Raw genomic sequence first — 20,450 nt, 5'->3', positions numbered from 1 at the left:
CCAATAAGCTTGTCCTCGGGTGATGATTAAAAAAAAAAAAACGTAAGGTGGATTAAAGACCTAAACATATAAGACATAAAACTAAAGTTTTAGGTTTAAAGTTTAAAATAAAAATTTTATTTTCTTTAAGTTTCACAACATTGTATTTGACAAGAATTTTCTGGATGTAACACTAAAAGCACAGGCAACAATATTAAAAATAAATTTAAACAAATTGAACTACATCAAAATTTAAAACTTCTGTACATCAAAGAGCACAAGCAACAGAATGTAAAGGTAACCTATGGAATGGGAGAAACTATTTTCAAGTCATATATACGATAAGACGTTAATAACCAGAATATGAAGGGAAAACAGCAGCTCAACAACAAAAATTTAAAGTGGGACTTGAATATACATTTCTCTGGAGATGATATACAGATGTCAAACAGGCATATGTAGAGATGCTCAACATAAATAATAGTTAGGGAAATGCAAATCAAAACCACAATGAGCTATCACAACCATTAGGATAGTTAGTTTAAGAAAAATAAATTTTTTCAAGTGTATGGGGAAATTAGAATCTTTGTGTATAGTTTGGTGGGAAAGGGAAATGGTGCAGTTGTTATGGAAAAGAGTATGATGGTTTCTTCTCCCCCGCCCCCAAACATTTTTTATCTTTTTTTTTTTTTTTTTTTTAGATTTTATTTATTTATTTTTAGAGAGGGATGGGAGGGAGAAAGAGAGAGAGAGAGAGAAAGAAACCTCAATGTTCAGTTGCTGGGGGCCATGGCCTGCAACCCAGGCATGGGCCCTGACTGGGAATTGAACCTGCGATGCTTTGGTTTGCAGCCCTCGCTGAATCCACTGAGCTACGCCAGCCAGGGTGATGGTTTCTTAAAAAATTTAAAATGACCAACAGTTCCACTCTAAGTATGTATCCAAAAGAATTGAAAGGAGGATCTTGAAAACATGTTTACACACTCATGTTTGTAGCTGCACTATTCAGTAGCTAGGAGTTAGAAGAAACACATCAGTGACAGATAAATGGATAAACAAAATTTATCTACATTCAGTAGAATATTATTCAGCATTAAAAAAGGGAAGGAAATTCTGACACAGGTGACAACATGGATGAGCCTTCATTATGCTAAGTGAAATAAGCCAGCCAGAAAAGGTAAATATTGTATGATTCCATTTTGAGACATCTAGAGAGCCAGATTCATAGAAGTAGACAGTAGAATGGTAGTTGCTAATGACTAAGAAGTAGGGGGGAATGGAGACGTTTTTTAACGCTATAGGTTTTCAGTTTTGCAAGACAAAAAAGTTCTGAAGATTGGTTGCAGAACAATGTGAGTACATCTAAGACTACTGAATATACAGTTAGAAATGGCTAAGATTGCAAGTTCTATGTCATACCTTTTTACCACAGTAAAAATGTTTTTAAAAGTCATCTGTCATTACATGCTAGTCACTGTGTTAGGTACCAAGCATACAGAATGAATGGGACACAGCCCTTGAACTCTGGTATTGATATTAGAAGGGTACATTAGCACTATCGTCATCTTCACACTCATTATTTAATGCATGATACTCCTTATATGATATTTTGCTGTGTATAATGCACACTTTTGTGCCCAAATTTTTTAGGGAAAAATAAGGGTACATGCTATACGTGGATAGTACTAATTCCATATCTGTATGCATGTTTTTCATTTTTACTTATGCTTATGCATGGAAAGTGTAACTCTAGAAAGTAATAACGATATCCTTATGCAAAATAACACCTTAGAATACAATAATTGGCTTCATATATAAATAAAATACTGAATTAAAAAGTTAAAACGAAAGATTTTTTTCCCCTGAAAGTCTGGGCCAAAAATGTGGGTACATACTATACACAGGAGTGCAATACACATGGCAAAGTGTAGTAACGTCACTCTGGAAGCATTTGCTGTTCATCAATGGTAGTTACTGCTGTCATTGCTGCTGTTGCTAAGTATGCTAGCACTGTAAGATCTTCACTAAGATTTGGGTCTTAGCACTGAACTGTGGCTACTGACCTTTTCGCACTGAACAATGTCAAGGATGCATAACTTAAGTGTTATTAAAATTAGATTGGAATTAATTGTATACCATGGTAGTTTGGAATAAATGGAATTTAACCCTTGAATCAGATACTGGGCTAGTTGGTGTGGGGGTTAATTCCTTGTTCTTAAGCTTATGTACTTTGGGAGATAAGACTCAAGTCTATGAAACATCTGCAGAGTAATTCCAAAGTAACATAGGTACCTTTATTTGCTATTTCTATAGATGTTACTTGGCTTTCTGGTCTTAAATATGAAACATTGACATTTTACTTGGTTGTATGTTACAGGAAGGCTGAAGTTACATTGGATGGAGTTTGGCCAACAGATAAAACATCTCGTTGTTTAATAAAGAGCCCAGATCGACTTGCTGATATCAATTATGAGGGACGATTAGAAGCAGTTTCAAGGAAACAGGGAGCTCAGTTCAAAGAATACCGTCCTGAAACAGGTTCTTGGGTGTTCAAGGTATAGTCACTGAATTTAGTTATTCTTAACTATAGCTAGAGTCACAAAATGTTTGTTATTTTCAAATTAGGAAATACATGTAGAGATACATCATGATTTGCTCCAAATTACCTATCTAGTTAAACTCCAGAGCGATAAGACCTATTTATAAAACTTTATGGCCTCACAGTTCAGTGCTCTTGTGAGCATTTAGATATACTTCCTAAGGTGTGATTTTCTAAGATGTGGCATCATTTAGGGGCATCAGGCAGAACTTTTATCTCTTGATGAATCAACTCCTCCTAAATTGTCATTCTTTTAAAGATTTCTGGGATGAGAAGATTGCCTATCTCCCTTCCTTGATAGTTTAACCCATTGGTATCTTTCTCTCTAGGCCATTTGGATTATTTAACTTAATAAAGGCTCTTGTGTTGGTAGAGAACAACTAGGCAGTATGTAGATGTGAAAATAATAATGGCTCTTTTGTATTTCATTTCCTGTGTTACTATATTTAGTAATTATATGAACAACTAGTATGTGCATCAACATCTTCTAAATCTTAATAAAACAGTAAAGTGTCAAGGGTGACATTTCATTGTGCTTTAAATAAATTTTTGATATATTTTTTTTAGCTAGTCTGCAAGATAGCACAAATATTGTGGAAGCTCTTCTGAATAATACAGTATTGAAAGTAATTTTGTTGGATTCTTTTCCTCTTAGGTCTCCCATTTTTCTAAATATGGCCTTCAAGATTCTGATGAAGAAGAGGAGGAACAGCCATCCAAAACTAGTACAAAGAAGTTGAAGACTGCTGCTTTGCCTCCTGCAGGCCAGGACACACCATTCCAGATGGCTCTTAATGGCAAACCAGTACCTCCACCCCAGGTAGAGAAAGGACAGTGAATTTGAATGGAATCCGTGATACAGAAGTTAAAAGCAAGTCACTCAGCTAGTACAAAGCTGTTTTATGACCCCCTGGAACTTTGAAAAGTACAAATATATTGCCAATCATGTTGACACTAGCACAAGGGAGGGCATGAGGTGGTACTGGCATCTGTTTTTTATTTGAGAGATTTAAAGAATTCTCTTGGTCTTTGGATCATTCCTTCTACAGATTGTCTTTCTTAAAAAACTCCCACTTCATTTGGACTTACTGAATTCTCTGCTCAGTGATCAACTTAAGATATAGCCTTTTGCTTGTATGAGCTGATGCAAAGTAAATCCTACTTTTGTGGACTGCTGATATGCAAGTTTAATCTTGTTCTTTATCTCCGTGTTTTTTTTTAAAAAGCTCAGTTAGTCTTCTGCAAGGATTTTTAACTGTTTTCTCAAGTTGTTTGCTTATACTTCAGGTAACTTCTTCGTATTATACGTATGAAATACGTATAATATTCGTATTTCAACAATACATAATCTTTATGAATAAAGTTTTAAGAACACAAATGAATTATTTGAACTGGGGAGGGTAGGGGATTCATTGTTTATTGCAATTTCTTGTATCATACTCTTTTTCAGTATTGTTAACCAGCATAAACCTTTTGTCTTTGCAAGGAAAGGTTTGTAATTTAAATATCAGGTGGTTTCATAGCCAGCTCATAAAAGATTTACTTTTATTCGGTGGTTGTTTATATTTAATCAAGTTACAGAATTTTTTTTTCTTTGCTGCCATACTCCCTCAAAGAAGAGAGCTTGGTATAGAATTCCTTTGTAAAGAATCATCTCTACCTCTCAGCTGCTAAAAGCAGAACCTTTGGAATTTTTCATGCTACAATTCTTACAGCTGCTGATCTGTACAATTTTTATGGTTTATTAAATTCTTGGGAGGCATTTCCTGGAGATTATTATGTTTGTATGTTTATGTTTGCATATACAGAGTAAGGGGGAGGGTATGATAAAAGTGGGAGATGGGAACTATATTGACTTTTATGTTTATAATCTTTGTAGCATTTAGAATACCCCTAAGATATCTCTTCTGATCTAACGAAACGCTGTAAATGGACTTGGTTTCCTAGTTTGTCTGTATCATACAATTTTTATAATCCCTTTCTTTCCAAAGTGTTTTTTGATCTTAACATATGTATTTCTTAGGATAAGAGATAGCCTTATTTTCTGCCAATAAATTAATACGGAGGAGCCTTAAAATACAGCTGTGGGGAAAAAAGCTTCATCCACGGACAGATGAAAATTTGTGAAATTTGACTATCAGTGGTTTTTAGGCTCTTTAATTTCCAGAATACAAATAGTAACAGATAATTATAAATTCCTGTGTTGACACTTGAGTAAATGAGAGCTCTTTGACAAACTAAACACCAAAAAGTTTCAGAACAAGGTTCTAGGAAAAAGGTGATAAGGATCAAAAGGGCCAAAGATGATATGATAGATAGAGGTCTTTTTTTCAGATACCTTCTTTGAGGAAGTCGGTAGGTAGCCTTTAACCTTTTGAATAGCGAAAGCAGAAATGGGAGAAATGGTTCAAGTTGTTCAGATATGCAGGCTGGGGCGTTAAAATAGTAAGGTAGATTCTAGAGAACTCTTCCTTCATATTGCCCAGTGGTTGCACAGTTTTTAGTACCAAAGACCTACATTTTACTTGTCATGAAAATACTTAAGCCAACTGAATGAACTGGGAATGGACAACCGAATCTTATTCCCCGGGTCAAGAAGGGCTATCCTCACACTGTCACCTGGCCCCCTTAGAGAGGCTGATTTCCATGTTACAGTGTTCTTTCAGTCTGCTGTAGCTTTTTTCCCCCTGCACACAATCTCAGGCTTTAGGAGGATTTACATTTGTGTTTAATGATCAGATTTATTCCACTGCCTTTTACATAACATCTTATGTCACCTCTTTGTAGTTTGTTCTTCAGCATTACTTTGCTCCTAAAAAGGAAGTAAATCTAAGCAATCAAAAAACATAAGGTAACTAAAATTTCACATAATCTTCTCTTCTATGCATTTTAAGTTAGGGTACATTTTAGCAGAGAAACCTTTATACAGGTGAAGTAGGGCAGTTGCAGAAATGTTTTATTTGGTAATTAGAACATTATTTCCCAAATGATGATCTGAGATCCAGTTTTTAGCTGGCTGCATCAATACCTTCAAATAAGTTTAAAATATTTTTAAGGAAAAGGGTGGTTAGGATTTAGAAGAAAATTCCATTTCACTCATGTATACATCTTTTAAAAGTAAAATGGCAGCTATCTAAATTTATCTAGACCAATATAGGTAATTTAGCTAGGTCAATATATATTTTAATATATCTATTTTATATTTTTATGTAATTTATATGCATATAAAATGATTGTACAGCTGCAAGCCTGTTTGCTTCAAATATTATTGTTATTGAGTCCTATACCTCCTGCAGTGATACCCCTTAGTGTGTGTGCAGAAATAACACACTTAACTTGGTGGGCATTTGAAACCCTGACATGAAATTTCTCTTGAGAACATAATGTTGACAGGGGTGATTTTCCAGCAAAATAAATATAAAAAAATCTTTGCAGTTAAGAAAAAAGCTATTTTGGAGGCAGGCAACAGTAGTAGTTATATACTAGATTGAACTGTTTGCGTAAGAGGACAGTATGAATTATTTTGATACCTGCTTGACCATGAACTGGTCATTTACCCTTTGTAGAATAAGGGTGTCTTGATTTACTGTACCTGCTTTTATCACTCTACCTACTGGATTAAGAGATGCTTTATCTTTAGGGTATTGGCAGCTTCATTTTTCTGAGGAAAATTATTGTAAGTTAGAGAGTGGAGGTTTCTCAAAATCATTAAAAGTTTTAATCATGAAACCTCACCCTCCCATCTACCTAAATAGGCAGTCATTTCAGCTATGTACTTAGAAATGTACTGTGCTGGTATTTAGACATGAGTAAGATATCCCACCTTAAAGAGACTACAGTGTGAGAAAGGGAGAGTTAAATGATACTCTGACTGCTTCTCCCAGTACATTCTTTATGTTTCCCACAGACCTCCCAGGAGATTCCTTTTTTATTTTGTCCTCAGTTCCTTCTGAGCCTTTGTATTATTATTATTCTACTTTTATTTCCAGGACTGGCTCTGAAGAAGTACCTGATCTCCCAAGACTTCATTGAAAATAAACACAGACATATTTTGTGGGAATTTATTGCAATTACATAGATACATTTTAACAAAATTCAGGGTTCTAGGAGCTTATTGGTCCTCATGGTTTCATAGTACTTCACTTTCCCCATGTCCACTTATTGGATGATATCTCAGCTTTGAGCTGTGCTTGAGGATGGAGTGAATAAAACCTTGATTCTTAGCATTCTTCTAAAAGATATGCTGGCCCCTTAGGTCTCTAACCTAATTATTTGATGAGATCATTCCCATTTGCCTAAAAGTGTTCTAGGTGAACACCTCTTAATGTTAGCATTTTTCCTTTGTTGAGTAATAAGTTGGAACCATCTTCCCCTTTTTTCTTTTCCTCTCACCCGTCCTCACTCCTCCTTGTCCTGTCATTGTTAATCACCTTCTCTATGTGTACTAAGCACTGCATAAGGCAATATAAATAACAAAGAAAGTGTTCAATGAATGTTAAATTTACCAACGTGTTTGGTGTTATAGCAAACAGCAAGCCGTGTCTGTTTTCAAGCCTCAACAATCTGGTGGGATATATATATATATCCCCCAAAATTATACTATATTGTGATACATTGTATAAAATAGGTATAGAGAAGGTGTTATGGGAGCCAAACAGAGGAGAGTACTGTGAGGTTGACAGAGGGTGGGAATTTATCCTAAAAGTGCATTGGTTAAAAATGACATTAGGGAGCTATTGGAATGAGTATTCCCATAGTCCTTGTAGTTATAATGAGTACATCATCACCAGGGCTGCATTTTTCCCAGAATTTTAAAGCATAAAAGTAATCAGACCTGCCTGTTGCTTCCCCAGTAGGTAAAAAATAGTATCATTTTTGCCTTTTGACTGTTATCTAGCTTGCAGTTTCTTGAAGGCAGGCTTTGGTGATTGGTCACATCTTAAACAGCAGTTCACCACATATCTAACACCTTGATTTTTCTACAGTTATAAATGGGAGCGGTCATCCTTTTGGTAACTTCTAACACTTTTAAGCATAAAAGAATTATTTTTCATATTAAAATTATTCCTGATAATATTACTTCATTTTCTCCTTTGGGAAATTAGACAGTCCTTGTATCTTACATGGTACTGCATAAGTAAACATTAGGATTCAGTCGGATTCAGTCACCCAAAAGATGAATTCCAGGCCCCACATTGTGTTAGATATTTATTTTTAAATGGTTTCTTGAAAACAATGCAAAGTTAGTAGAAACTTTGGTATTTGTACCTTTTATTCTTTTCCCAGTGGCTTCTAGCTGCAAGGCAGTGTGGGTGCAGGGCAACGACCCTGTGTAAATTGGAAAATGGTAATTGCTAGCTAAATTAAGTAAGGCATAGTCTTTGTCTGAAGACCACCATTTGTTCATTATGGATGTTGCCTTAGGTCCAGAGACCAGACCATGATATTACAAAAAGGTGATTGTATGAACTGTTATTTGGAACCCAAATGCTTAACAGTGGAAAAGTTTTAAATAATTGTTGAATCTTTTTTAGCAAATATACTACCTCACATTGTATAGAATGGGCAGAATCTAATATTGCTGTATCATATTCTGAATAAACTACATATATCTTGAAGCTCTATGTCTATTTGGTGTAATTTAATGCTGCTTCCCTGATCTTTCTACTGTCTACAGAGCCAGAGCCCAGAGGTGGAGCAGTTAGGGAGGGTTGTGGAACTGGACAGTGACATGGTAGATATCACCCAGGAGCCAGTTTTGGATTCCATGTTAGAAGAGAGCGTGCCTGAGGATCAGGAACCTGTGTCCGCCTCAACACACATTGCATCTTCACTGGGAATTAATCCACATGTTTTACAGGTGAAGTCCTAACCCACCCTTACTACAACAGGAAGCCAAACTAATACTTATTTCCCTTGCATCATATCAGACATCTTCCTTCATTTAAGAGCATTGAGTGCTAACTGGAATAAGAATAAACAGGAATACAGCCCATGTTTGAGCCTTATTTTCCCATTCAGGGAGGAAAGGCTATGTTGAAATTCAGAAGGCCTGGATTCTATCTAATTCCAATTTTATAACTATTACTATGTGACTTTCTTTAGGCAAGTCACTTAACATCTATGAGCACTGATTTTTCTCTATAAAATATTACTTTATTTACTTCATAGGGTAGTTTTGAGGCTCCTGCAAGTGCTCCACAAAAGTTAAAAAGAATACCTAGTAGATTCCTTTTTCTTTAAGCTCTCAACTTCCACTTGTCCTTGCCTTTTGATATGTTAATTAGTTTAGCCTTTGGGTTGTGTTTGACTTTGAAATCATTTAGCAGATGTAAGTGATTGCTAAGGGCCAGGCTCTGATAAAACTAGATACAATGGAGGGAAGAGTATTCTATAACTTCTATCCTTCAGGTACTTTGAGTCAGGTACACAAATGTTATACCTGCTCTGGGCACAACCTTGAGGCAGAGTGATTTATTTGTTGTAAACTGCATTTTTTTGGTGGCCTTTGGATTTGGGGGAGCACATTCATTCTATAGATATTGCCTTTTTAGATCATGAAGGCATCATTGCTTGCTGATGAGGAAGATGCAGATATGGTCCTGGATCAACGCTTCAGCCGCCTTCCTTCTAAAGCAGATACTTCTCAAGAAATCTGTTCTCCCAGACTCCCCATTTCAGCATCCCACTCATCAAAATCCCGTTCATTAGGTACTGTAAAAATGCTGTTTTATAAGAAAGCTATAAAGTTCTACTTTTCACATATCTTCTAAATTGAGTCAACTTCTCTAGCAAATATACCCCTAAAGGCTTTGACAAGGATGCCAAGAGAAAATGTACTATTTTATATATATATATATATATATATATATCTGTTATGTGGGAGCAGTTTTTAAAAACCGTGATTTGCTTTATTGGTGCTGCTGAAGAAGTTTAATGGAAAAAAAAGCATCTGTGTTTTCTTTAGGGTTGCGTTTGCATTTGCTTATGAATGTGGATTTGATCATCTATATCACATTTCCTGATTTTTATCAGACCATAGAGGAAATAGCAAGTTGTCCCACATTATACTCTTATTTTGCAGTCCTGACATTATCCCTATTGCCTTTTAGGGGCAAACGTTGCTTCTCATAATGCACAAAACTTGTCAGATTTCTCCTTTTCTGTAAACCTTCCCAAATTCCCAGGGAAGTCATTATATGTTTGACTTTAAAGCTCTCCCTTTTCTGGTGTGCTTGTATCTGTGTGTGTGGGATTGGAGGTGGTGTTGTCAGCAATGGATATAAGCAGATGTAAAGTCAAAATACCTTGAAAACCAGAGGAGCTACCAGGAAGAGATTTCTTTATGTTGTCTTAAAAACTAAATGTTTATTTTTCAGTTTTGGGGGTACCCTAATATATTAACTTTCCATCTTTAATACTTTAATAAAGTATCAGTTAAACTTTCATAAACCTTTTCTATAACGAGCACTACATGAAAATCTCATACTTCAACAACTTAGCTCCTTGCTTTAGTCAGGAACCATATAAAATCGGAAAACAGGCAATAGTAACAAGAACTGTCTTACTGAAAGACACCTGTTTCATCTCAAGATGCCTTGTTGGGTCTGTGTGTCTTTAAGTCTAGCACTGAGCGTTTCTGTAGTAGGAATTTGAGTTTTGATCTTTTTTAGCTTTTGATAATTGACTAAGAAATGGTTACATTTGGCAGTCTGACAGGGACCGTGAGCATTGGTATCATCTTTCAGTCCTGTGGCTCTAGTAGCTTTGTGGATTTGGATTTGAGCCCAGTGTTCTTACTTATACAATGAAGATAATAATTTAATGAAGTTATTAAAGAATGAAGTGAAACAATTTATAGAAATTGCATATGCAGAGTCTGCTGTAGATAAGTGCTAGATAATTTTTTGCAATAGTAGTAGTAATGTTTATTAATGTTATTGTTGATGTCATCATCATGAGAATTTCTGCCTTGATTTTTCTGGTTGAAAGAGTAATTTCTGCAGTATCTGATTTAAACCTGCTTCTGGTCTTGTATATCTGATTTAATTAGTTTGGTAAAACTATAATTTTGACCTCACTGATTGTTGTTCAAGAAGCAATAGTATATCTTCTCTAATAGCTTTCTCCCCCTCCCTTATTTTAGTTGGTGGGTTACTGCAATCAAAATTTACAAGTGGAGTTTTTTTTTCACCAAGTGTCTCTGTGCAAGAATGTCGCACTCCCAGAACATCATCTTTGATGAATATCCCATCCACATCTACTTGGTCTGTCCCTCCACCCTTGACCTCTGTGTTTACAGTGCCCAGCCCTGTCCCTGAGGTTCAGTTGAAAACAGTGGGTACTCGCAGACAACCGGGCCTAGTGCCTCTTGAAAAGTCTGTTACCTATGGCAGGGGGAAACTCTTGATGGACATGGCCCTATTTATGGGACGCTCATTTAGGGTTGGTTGGGGCCCCAACTGGACTCTTGCTAATAGTGGAGAACAGCTAAGTGGCTCTCAGGACCTGGAAAATCATCAGATTGCTGATTCTGTGGAATATGGATTCCTGCCTAATCCAGTAGCTGTTAAATCGTGAGTCATATTTTCTTACACTTTTTTTTAGAAGGTTTTATTTATTTTTAGAGGGAAGGAAAGGGAGGGAGGAAGAAAAGGATAGAAACATTGATGTGCAAGAGAAACATTGATTGGTTGCTTCTCACATGTCCCCACCTGGGCACCTGGCCTGCAACCCAGGCCATGTGCCCTGCCCGGAATCAAACCAACAACCTTTCAGTTTTCGGGATGACACCCAACCCACTGAGTGAGCCACACCAGTCAGGGCTCCTTGTGCTTTTTGAGAAAGGCAACATAGTAGGTGAGAAAAATTCTTTTATCTTCATGAAATCTTTTTAGATATATTCTTAGCACAGTTTTAGATAGCAGAAGATACCTATATAATTAAAAACCATCAAGGTAGTGGTTAAACTTTAGTTGGAAAGTTAACAGACAGAGATAATGCTGCAGCATTCCTTGGGCTTTCATTCTTTTCATGACATTAGTCATTTTTTAGTATTTTCTCACATATTTGCGATTTCTTCGTACGTAAGGTATACAAGGTCTGTCCAGAAGGTATCCAGCCATATAATGTGAAAAACAGACACTTATTGAAGATACAAGATACGTGAAACATTGTACATAGGACAGTGACACCTCAGTCCCTTTCAAAGTAGGCACCTTGGGACCTCACACAGTTCTCCCAGTTGGCATTAGTTTCCCCATTATATTTTCCTGAATCTTACTGATGGTCTGAAATCTCTTCCCTTTCAAAGGTGATTTTAGTTTTGGAAAAAGCCAGAAATCCCAAGGTGCCAAATCTGGGCTATTGGGGAGCTGAGTCACTTGGGTGGTTGGATATTTCACCAAAAATCTCTGCATGAGATATGATATGTGAGCAGGCACATTGTTGTGATAAAGCTTCCAATCACCAAAGTTGCTCATAGCTGTGGTCTGAATCATCCAAATAGTTTCCATGGAGGAATGTTCAAGCTTAATGCAAAATTTGCTTCAGATTTGTTGCTCATTCAGTCATGTTGAATGTGATGGCCGCACAGTACACATGCTCACTCAATGGCATTTACGGGGCCCCCACTGACTAGTACAGTGAAGTCATTGTTCACACATGCATATTCCAGTCCACTGTCCTTGGCTGCTGGGTTACGTTGCTATCACACAAACCATTCTAGTTATATTAACAATGGCTTTGCTTTTTCCGGACAGACCTTGTATGCTCAACTAAACACATTTTCTGTATCTTAGACCTGATAAAATGAATGTATGAACTGTGGATAATTCATGCATAAGTATTTGAAATAAGGTGACAGTTGATAACTATATATGTTATGTATTTCTATATAATCCCCACCATTAACATTTATATGTGTGTGCTTATAGTTCTATATATTGTATATATATGGCATATGGATTATGTGTATAGCTTTCTGGTATTTATTAGGCAATAAGCATACAGTTGTTTTGTGCAAAATACATAATAGTTTCTTACTTACTTTTTATAATTATTATAATAAATTGTTCCATTTTTAATACAGATTAAGTAGTTATGATCACCTGTTGTTCTTAGTTTTTATAGTTGACTTTGAAGAAATAAACAGCAGCATCTCTTGAACCTCACAATTAGGAATGTTGATCCTAAATTTGGGTTATACACAATGTCATATTTTAGAGGTTGTTAATATCAGTCTTAAAAATTGAATCAAAGCCAGATTAACTATATGCTTATCTTAATTTAGAAGCAGATCTTCAGTTGCTTTTGATACCTTATAAAATATAATTTGAAAAATGGGTGTCACACAATTTTTGACTCTTGTATTTCATAGTATCCAGATGCATGCTGAAGTCAGTTCCAAGTCTAACCTATTCCTATACTTGTTGGAATCTCAGCTAAGAAGCCTTTGGATTCTGAATGCATGGGTCAGATAATTTGTTAATTTAGGATACAGCAAATAATTTCATTATAGTTTGACATGAGGAAACAACATTATTTTTGCATTTTATTTGTAATCATAAAAAGAAACAGTTCTGGTTTTAGGAGAATTCTAGCATCTTTCTTATCTTTATTTTCTATCTCGTTTGTCACTTGTCCTTGTAGCCTAAATGAGTCCCCATTCAAAGTTCATTTGGAAAAACTCAGTTTGAGAGAAAAGAAGCTGGATGAAGACCTGCAGTTATACCAGATACCTCTGGAGCTCAAATTAAAACATAGCACTGTCCATGTGGATGAGCTCTGTCCTCTCATTGTTCCCAATCCAGGAGTTGCTGTTATTCATGACTATGCAGATTGGGTTAAGGAAGCATCGGGAGATTTCTTGGAAGCACAAAGTGAGTATGGACTATGCTTCAATTTGGTGTCCCAGGAACGGGTAGGAGCATGTGTTCATAGGATAAATTTTCATATGCCAGTGTAGTAATTGTGTGAATACCTGAGCATTGTCTATAGTTGAGTTGGCATGAGCAAAATCCCAAGCAAGGAGAAATTACACCATTGTTTACAATTACTCTTATGGCCTTTATCATATAAGTTCTTGTTGCAAGGAACTATAGCCAGTCAAATCCCCTGGATTTTTGAAATCTCATTCCTTCTTGCTTTTCTAAATTCTACCCATTCTTTCATGGCCAGCTCAATGCTCACTTGGTCTTCCCAACAACTTTTGTGTTTATAGCTTTCTTGCTGACCCCTTTCACAGTTGTCTCCCTATAAGTATTGTGACCATGTTTTTCTGAACCAATATTGTAAACCTGTATATTAGAGTTGGCTTACTCTTAAGTACTTTAAACAGTGTCATTTAGACTCACTAAATGTTAGGCTGTGCCTGTAGCAGGAAAGAATAATCCCTCACAAGTTTTTATAAGCCATTGTATTTTTTAAAGCAGTTTGTAAGCAGAATATGATCAAATTAAAGGGCTTTATCATTTGAGGTTATGTTAGCCATAATTAGGTAGAGGAGACTATTTAAAGGAGCATTGAGTTGATCCGTTATGTAAATACCACAGGAACATAGTGATCAGGCAGTTACACCACACACCTCTGGAGATTATAAGACACAGCTGAGTAAGGTGGAAATACATTCAGGGAAATCACCTTGAGGATTGTTTGTGGTAGTTATTAATTTAACTATTTTTATACCACAATTAGAGTGATGCCCCCTCTGTAATTACATAAGACTTTGTCATAGCATTGTTTTCCTATCCTTTCCTTAGTTGTGAAGCAGTGGAGCCTAACATGGACATTATGTGAAGCTCTGTGGGGCTACCTGAAGGAGCTTGACAGCCAGCTGGATGAACCCAGTGAATACATGCAGATTCTGGAGCGAAGGAGAGCTTTCTCTCGCTGGCTGTCCCATACTGCTGCACCTCAAATTGAAGAGGAAGTCTCCTTAACCCGAAAAGACAACCCCGTGGAGGCTGTTTTCAGCTACCTCACGGGCAAGAGAATCAGTGAGGCCTGCTCTCTGGCCCAGCAATCAGGTAGGGCGTATGGTCCTTCTCTGCACCTCTGCCTACTTCCTACTCACAGTCCCTTCCCTTTAATTGTGGATTTGCTTTTGTCTTCTATCCTGAGCATTAAGTATAGACTTCTTAGGAAGATTGCTGGTTCCTCCAGAATAGGGACTATGTCTTCTAGTTTACTTTTTAGAACCGTAAATGTTACGTTTATTTCATTAAAGTTATTTTAATTTTGGCTCTTACTGGTGTAGCTCAGTTTGTTGGGCTTTATCCTACAAACTGAAAAGTGACTGTTTCAATTACAGGTCAGGGCACATGCATGGGTTGTGTTTGGGTCCCAGTTGGGGCGCATGCAGGAGGCAACCAATTGATGTTTCTCTCGTACATTGATGTTTTTCTCCTTCCTTTGTCCTCTTTCTAAAATAAAATCTTTTAAAAATGTATTTTAATTTTATATACTAAGTACATACTTGTAATAAAACTAGAAAATGCCAATAAGATCTTCAATAAAGCTATAAAGATTATGAGTCATTAAAGAGATAAAGTTATGCTCACTAGCATGCATAAGTGTAACGAAAGAAGATCTTGAGTGTCAAAAGTCAGGTCCTTAGATTTATTTATTAACAAACTCTATTTTTCCCCTTTTTTCGTTCCTTACCCTAAAATTGAGCTTTTGACAAGGCACTGCCTTTCAGCTTACTAAAAACTTTTGCTTCACTACCTCCACTTCCAATAATTGATAGAACAAATAGAGAAAATCAAGAGTATAGAATACTTGAACTTTATCAGCCAGTGTTACCTGATAACTACCCAACAAGAGGAAACACCTCAAATCAATAACCTAAGCTTTTACCTTAAGAAACTAGCAAAAGAGCAAACTAAACCAAAAGGTAAAAGAAAGGAAATAATAAAGATTAGAACAGATATCAGTGAAAATGAAAAAATAAAAACAGTAGAGAAATCAATAAAACTAAAGTTCTTTGAAAAGATCAAGAAACTTAACAAATTTTTAACTACACTGATGATGAAAAAAGGAAAAATACAAATTGCCAAAGACAAAGGTGAATGGTGAACATCAGTATTAACCCTACAGACAAGGGAATACTGTGAGAAATTCTGTTGTCAGCAAATTCAGCAACTTAGGTAAAATTGACAAATCCCTAGCAAAATATAAATCAATTAAAACTGACTCAAGAAAAAGTAGAAAATCTAAATAGATGCATAAAAAGCAAAGAAGTTTAATTCATAATTAAGATCCTCACTCAGGAAAGCCCATACCCAGATGTCTTCATGGCAAACTCTCTTATATTTATACAGATGAATTAACAGTCTTTACAGCTCTTCTAGAAAATATAGAACAGAACACTTTCCAACTCATCCTGTGGTGACATTATTACCCTGTGTCAAAGTGAATCTATGAAAACCTACAGCTGACCATCATACTCAATGTTTGAAAGGCTGAATGATTGTACCCTAAGATTGGGAACACCATTTCTATACAGTATTTTAATGGATGTTGTAGCCAGGGTATTCAGACAAGAAAAAGAAGCAAAAGTTACACAGATTAAAAAGGAAGAGGTAGAACTGTCTTTTTCACAGCCAGCATGATTCTGTATGTAGACAGTCCTATGGAATCCACAGGAAAGGTCATGGGACTCACAGACTTAGTTCAACAGGGTCTCAGTATTCAAGGTCAATATACAAAATTCTATTGTATTTCTATGTTTTAGTAACAAACAGTCCAAAAGCGAATTTTTAAAAAAATCCATAATATCAGAAAGACTAAAATACTTAAGGAATAAATGTAACAAAAGTGTAAGAGTTGTACACTGAAAACTATATGACATTGCTGGAGAAATAAAAGATCTAAATAAAAGAAGAGCCAGCCCATGATCATGGAATACATTTCAACCTCAGCACTGTTGGCATTTTTAGTGAGTAATTCTTTGTTGTGGAAGCTACCCTGGCATTGTAGGATATTTAGCAGCATCCCTACCCCTCTACTTAAAAGTCCTCTCCCTTCTAGTTGTGACAACCAAAAATATCTTCAGACATTGCCAGATGTTTTCTGAGGGTGCAAAACCATTCTGGTTGTGAGAACTGAAGGATTAGAAACCTCAGAATTGCTGAGATGTCTATTCTCCTCAAATTAATCTATATAGGGAGGGGCAAAAGTAGGTTTGTAGTTGTTCATATGATAAATAATGCAATAATCAATACAAGCATAAACTCTTTGTTTCATGTACTCACAACTGTAAACCTACTTTTGTCCCACCCTTTACATTCCACACAGTCTCTATCAAAATCTCAAGCAGGTGTTTTTGTAGGTCCTGATCCTTGTTGGAAACATGAAAAAACTAAAGTGTTATAAGGGAATGGCATCAAGGGACTCGATACTTTTTTATTTCAAAACTTCTGTAAAGCTACAGCAGTCAAGACAATGTACAGGCATAAGTATGAACATACAGGTTAAGGGAACAGAAGTGAGAATCCAAATGTAAAACCCTTGGTCAGTAATTTTTGACAATGGTGCCAACACAGTTTAAATGTTAGAGGATAATCTTTTCAACAAATAATGGCAGGCTTCTTGGATATTTAAGTGTGAAAGATGGATTTAGATCCTTACTTCACACCATACTAAAATAGACGTGAAGTACTGTAAAATTCTGCTGTTTGTTCAAATATATGTTCTTATCAATGGTAATATCTGAAAAAGTCAAAGATTGGAAGAAGCTGATTGGTTAGTTGTGTAATCAGCAAAGAGAAATGATCTTAATAAATGATTGAATCAAGATATGATACTCCACTTTTCTTCTCTGAACTTGACTATCTTTAGTGTCCCGTGATATTTACGTTAATTGGCTAGTAAACCCTCTTGGGGTTCTGTAGATACAGAAATAATCTTTTTATTTTTTTCTTTTATTATCGTTCAGCTAGAATATTAGCAGCTTATGATCAGATGGGCTCAGCACTTACTGCATGAATCTTAGTCCAGTCATGCTTTCATTGCTCACATACATCAGAGAAACACCTTGGCTTAGAAGCACCTTTCCAGATGTGTTCCCCATGCACGATTTCTTTCCTCCAGGCCTCTCTAATTTGTGAAGGAAACTATTTGAGATGAGAGCTTTAGTTTCTGTCAGAACAGTACTTCATAATCGTGTGAGTACTGACCCATATACAAAAGGAAAAGGACTATTGACTTTTAGGAGGTTTGTATTAAGGACTGAGAGAATTTTTCCCAGCTCATAGTTTAACTGGAAATTTTCATAAGCCAAAATTTCTGTCCCCTCACATTGTAGTTAGACTTTTTTAGTGCCCCAGCCTTTTGTACTTAAAATTATTTATTAAAATGTATTATTGGACCTGTAAGATTAAAGGCCTTAACCATTCTCTTTATATCTTACACACGTTTTTTCTTTAGGTGTGAGTTTGCCATTTCCCAATATCATTATAATAGTACATTCTAGTTGGGCATGTTTTCAATTTTGTCATCTCAGTTTTACTACAAACCCTTGAATCAAATGATATTTTCCTCCATTTTATAGATGAAGTGTCTTTTCTAGGGTCACAGAAGTAATAGAATTGTCACTGAGCTCTGTATACTATACAATCCATATATCATTTAGGCTAAACTACTTTGAAGATTTTGCTACCCAAGCAGAAAGTGGTAAGTTCTTGATCAATATGTTGGCACTACTGCAAAAAGCAGTGGCAGGTGTTAAGTTCTCTGTCCTGAGGACTAGAATAAATAAGGTAATGCCCTCAAGTGTTTTCCCAAGTCTGTAAATCCTCAGTATCACCAGAGAACTTCTGTTTTTCTTATAGGTGATCATCGTCTGGCCCTTCTTTTATCCCAGCTGGTGGGTAGCCAATCTGTCCGGGAGCTGCTTACCATGCAGCTGGTGGATTGGCATCAGCTCCAGGCTGACTGCTTCATCCAGGATGAGAGATTGCGCATCTTTGCCCTGTTGGCTGGAAAACCGGTATTTTCTTCTTATAAACTCACATAAATTTTCTCATAAATTCAAGATTGCTTGAGGTTAAGGTAAAGAGCTATCTTTGTAAATTGTACATTTATATGTATAACTAAGCAACTATTTTTGTTGGAAATATTTAATGGAACCTTACAAAGTTACAACATGTACACTGTAAAAAAACAAACAACTATTTATGTAGAAATAAAAATGTTAAAATCTACTATATTATAGTGATAAACAACATAAAGAATTTGCTTTATAGCAACATACGTGTGTGCATATTTACATATGTATATATTCAGATAAAATCAATTATATGTATCAGTTCTGCACCCTTTTTTTTTTACTTATTGTATATAGATATTTTTTATGTTGGGCAACCTCATTTTTTTTAATGGCCACTTCTACTTTATTTTATGGATGATATACCCTAATTATTTTAAGCTAGTTCTCTATTACTTCATGCCTGTCCTTTTGCCATCTTAAAGTCAATTTCCAAAAATGAAAAGGCTGGTCAGAATTTATTCACACCTTTAAGTTTTATAAGTTGGCAACTGTGCGTAGTGTGAAGACCTTAGTGATTCACAGTGGTCCTCATTTCTTCTTAGAGCAGTGATTGCCTATATCAACCCCATCACCGAGGGACTGTGTGTGTTACTTCTGGGTTATTAACACTGCTATACCTAGGTCATTTAAAGTGTTACTTGAATAAGTGAATAACTTGCAGACCTGGAAAGAAACAAGGTAATGTGTAATTTGTAGCTGTGATGGTGATTTTGTCTCCTGCAGGTGTGGCAGCTCTCAGAGCAGAAGCAAGTTAATGTGTGCTCCCAGCTGGATTGGAAACGCTCGCTGGCTGTCCACCTTTGGTATTTGCTTCCACCAACAGCCTCCATTTCCAGGGCACTCAGCATGTATGAAGAAGCATTTCAGGTATGTGTGTCCAGGAGAACCAGGCAACCATCCTAGTAGTTCTATTTCTGCCACAGAACAAGCCGTCGCATCACATTTCATACTTTTTCCTAACTGCTTTTTTTGAAAGTATCATAAAATTGAAACAAACCCAGGAAATTTGATGGAAAACTTTTTCCTTTTCTCCTGTCTCTGGATAGGGCTATCCTTAAACTTCAAGTGTCTGCTTCTGTTTTATTTAATATGATATGTTTCCACAACTGACTTTTCTTCTCCACCAAACCAGCGGGGCTTTCTTCATTCCTATGCTGTCTTATTTGGGAGGGAATTCCCTGAGATACTGCCTGGCCTCAGCTGTGCTAAAGCCTCAAGTTAGGTCTCAGCTTTATTTCTAAATGTTATATTTCATAATCCTTGTTCGTGTTGAGGTTAAAGCGTTACCACTGTTTTTAATGCTGTCATTTCTTCTGTTCTTACTCTCCATTTTTATTATCTTTGATAGTATGTGTTAGTAAAAAGAGAATACTAAAGAAACAGTGTAATAAGAATTGTGGCAAGAAAAGTGGTGCTACTAGTGAGAGTTACCTAAAGTCTTTGCCAGTCTCTTCAAGACAAGTGGAATATGTCATTGATCTAAATAAATTTAAAACCTGACACATTCCGTTAGAAGGTGTCACATCATTCTTAATACACATCTTGAGTAATTGAGACATGATAGCATCTGTGAAACACACTAGCAGCTGATGTATTGTTTTATCAAATTCTTACTTCCAGAATACGTCTGAGGGTGACCAATATGCCTGCCCTCCACTTCCTTCATACCTGGAAGGCTCTGGCTGTGTGGTAGAGGAGGAACAAGACTCACGGAGACCACTTCAAGATGTCTGCTTTCACCTTCTAAAACTCTACAGTGACAGGTAACTCAGAGCTACACAATATAGACACTTGAGGGCTCCATGAGTTCTTGGGAGTCCT

At 36.2% G+C, this 20,450-nt stretch overlaps 1 protein-coding gene across 7 annotated transcripts in view; it reads left to right on the top strand.

Moving 5' to 3' along the window:
- NUP98 (nucleoporin 98 and 96 precursor) overlaps positions 1 to 20,450 on the top strand; it is a 106,987-nt gene that overhangs the window by 75,385 nt on the left and 11,152 nt on the right. For all 7 annotated transcript variants that reach the window (XM_028514294.2, XM_036028879.1, XM_036028883.1 and 4 more), the window contains 10 exons: positions 2,357 to 2,534; positions 3,234 to 3,398; positions 8,256 to 8,438; positions 9,133 to 9,289; positions 10,725 to 11,154; positions 13,229 to 13,458; positions 14,338 to 14,604; positions 18,412 to 18,569; positions 19,353 to 19,496; positions 20,250 to 20,392. In XM_028514294.2, the coding sequence (XP_028370095.1) occupies positions 2,357 to 2,534; positions 3,234 to 3,398; positions 8,256 to 8,438; positions 9,133 to 9,289; positions 10,725 to 11,154; positions 13,229 to 13,458; positions 14,338 to 14,604; positions 18,412 to 18,569; positions 19,353 to 19,496; positions 20,250 to 20,392 (2,055 nt within the window). The remainder of the gene's footprint in view (positions 1 to 2,356; positions 2,535 to 3,233; positions 3,399 to 8,255; positions 8,439 to 9,132; positions 9,290 to 10,724; positions 11,155 to 13,228; positions 13,459 to 14,337; positions 14,605 to 18,411; positions 18,570 to 19,352; positions 19,497 to 20,249; positions 20,393 to 20,450) is intronic.

The sequence above is a fragment of the Phyllostomus discolor genome, chromosome 6, assembly GCF_004126475.2.
Source record: "Phyllostomus discolor isolate MPI-MPIP mPhyDis1 chromosome 6, mPhyDis1.pri.v3, whole genome shotgun sequence".
Lineage (NCBI taxonomy): Eukaryota > Metazoa > Chordata > Mammalia > Chiroptera > Phyllostomidae > Phyllostomus > Phyllostomus discolor.
Note: the sequence above shows the minus strand (reverse complement) of the source record. Positions and strands in the feature narration are given on the sequence as shown.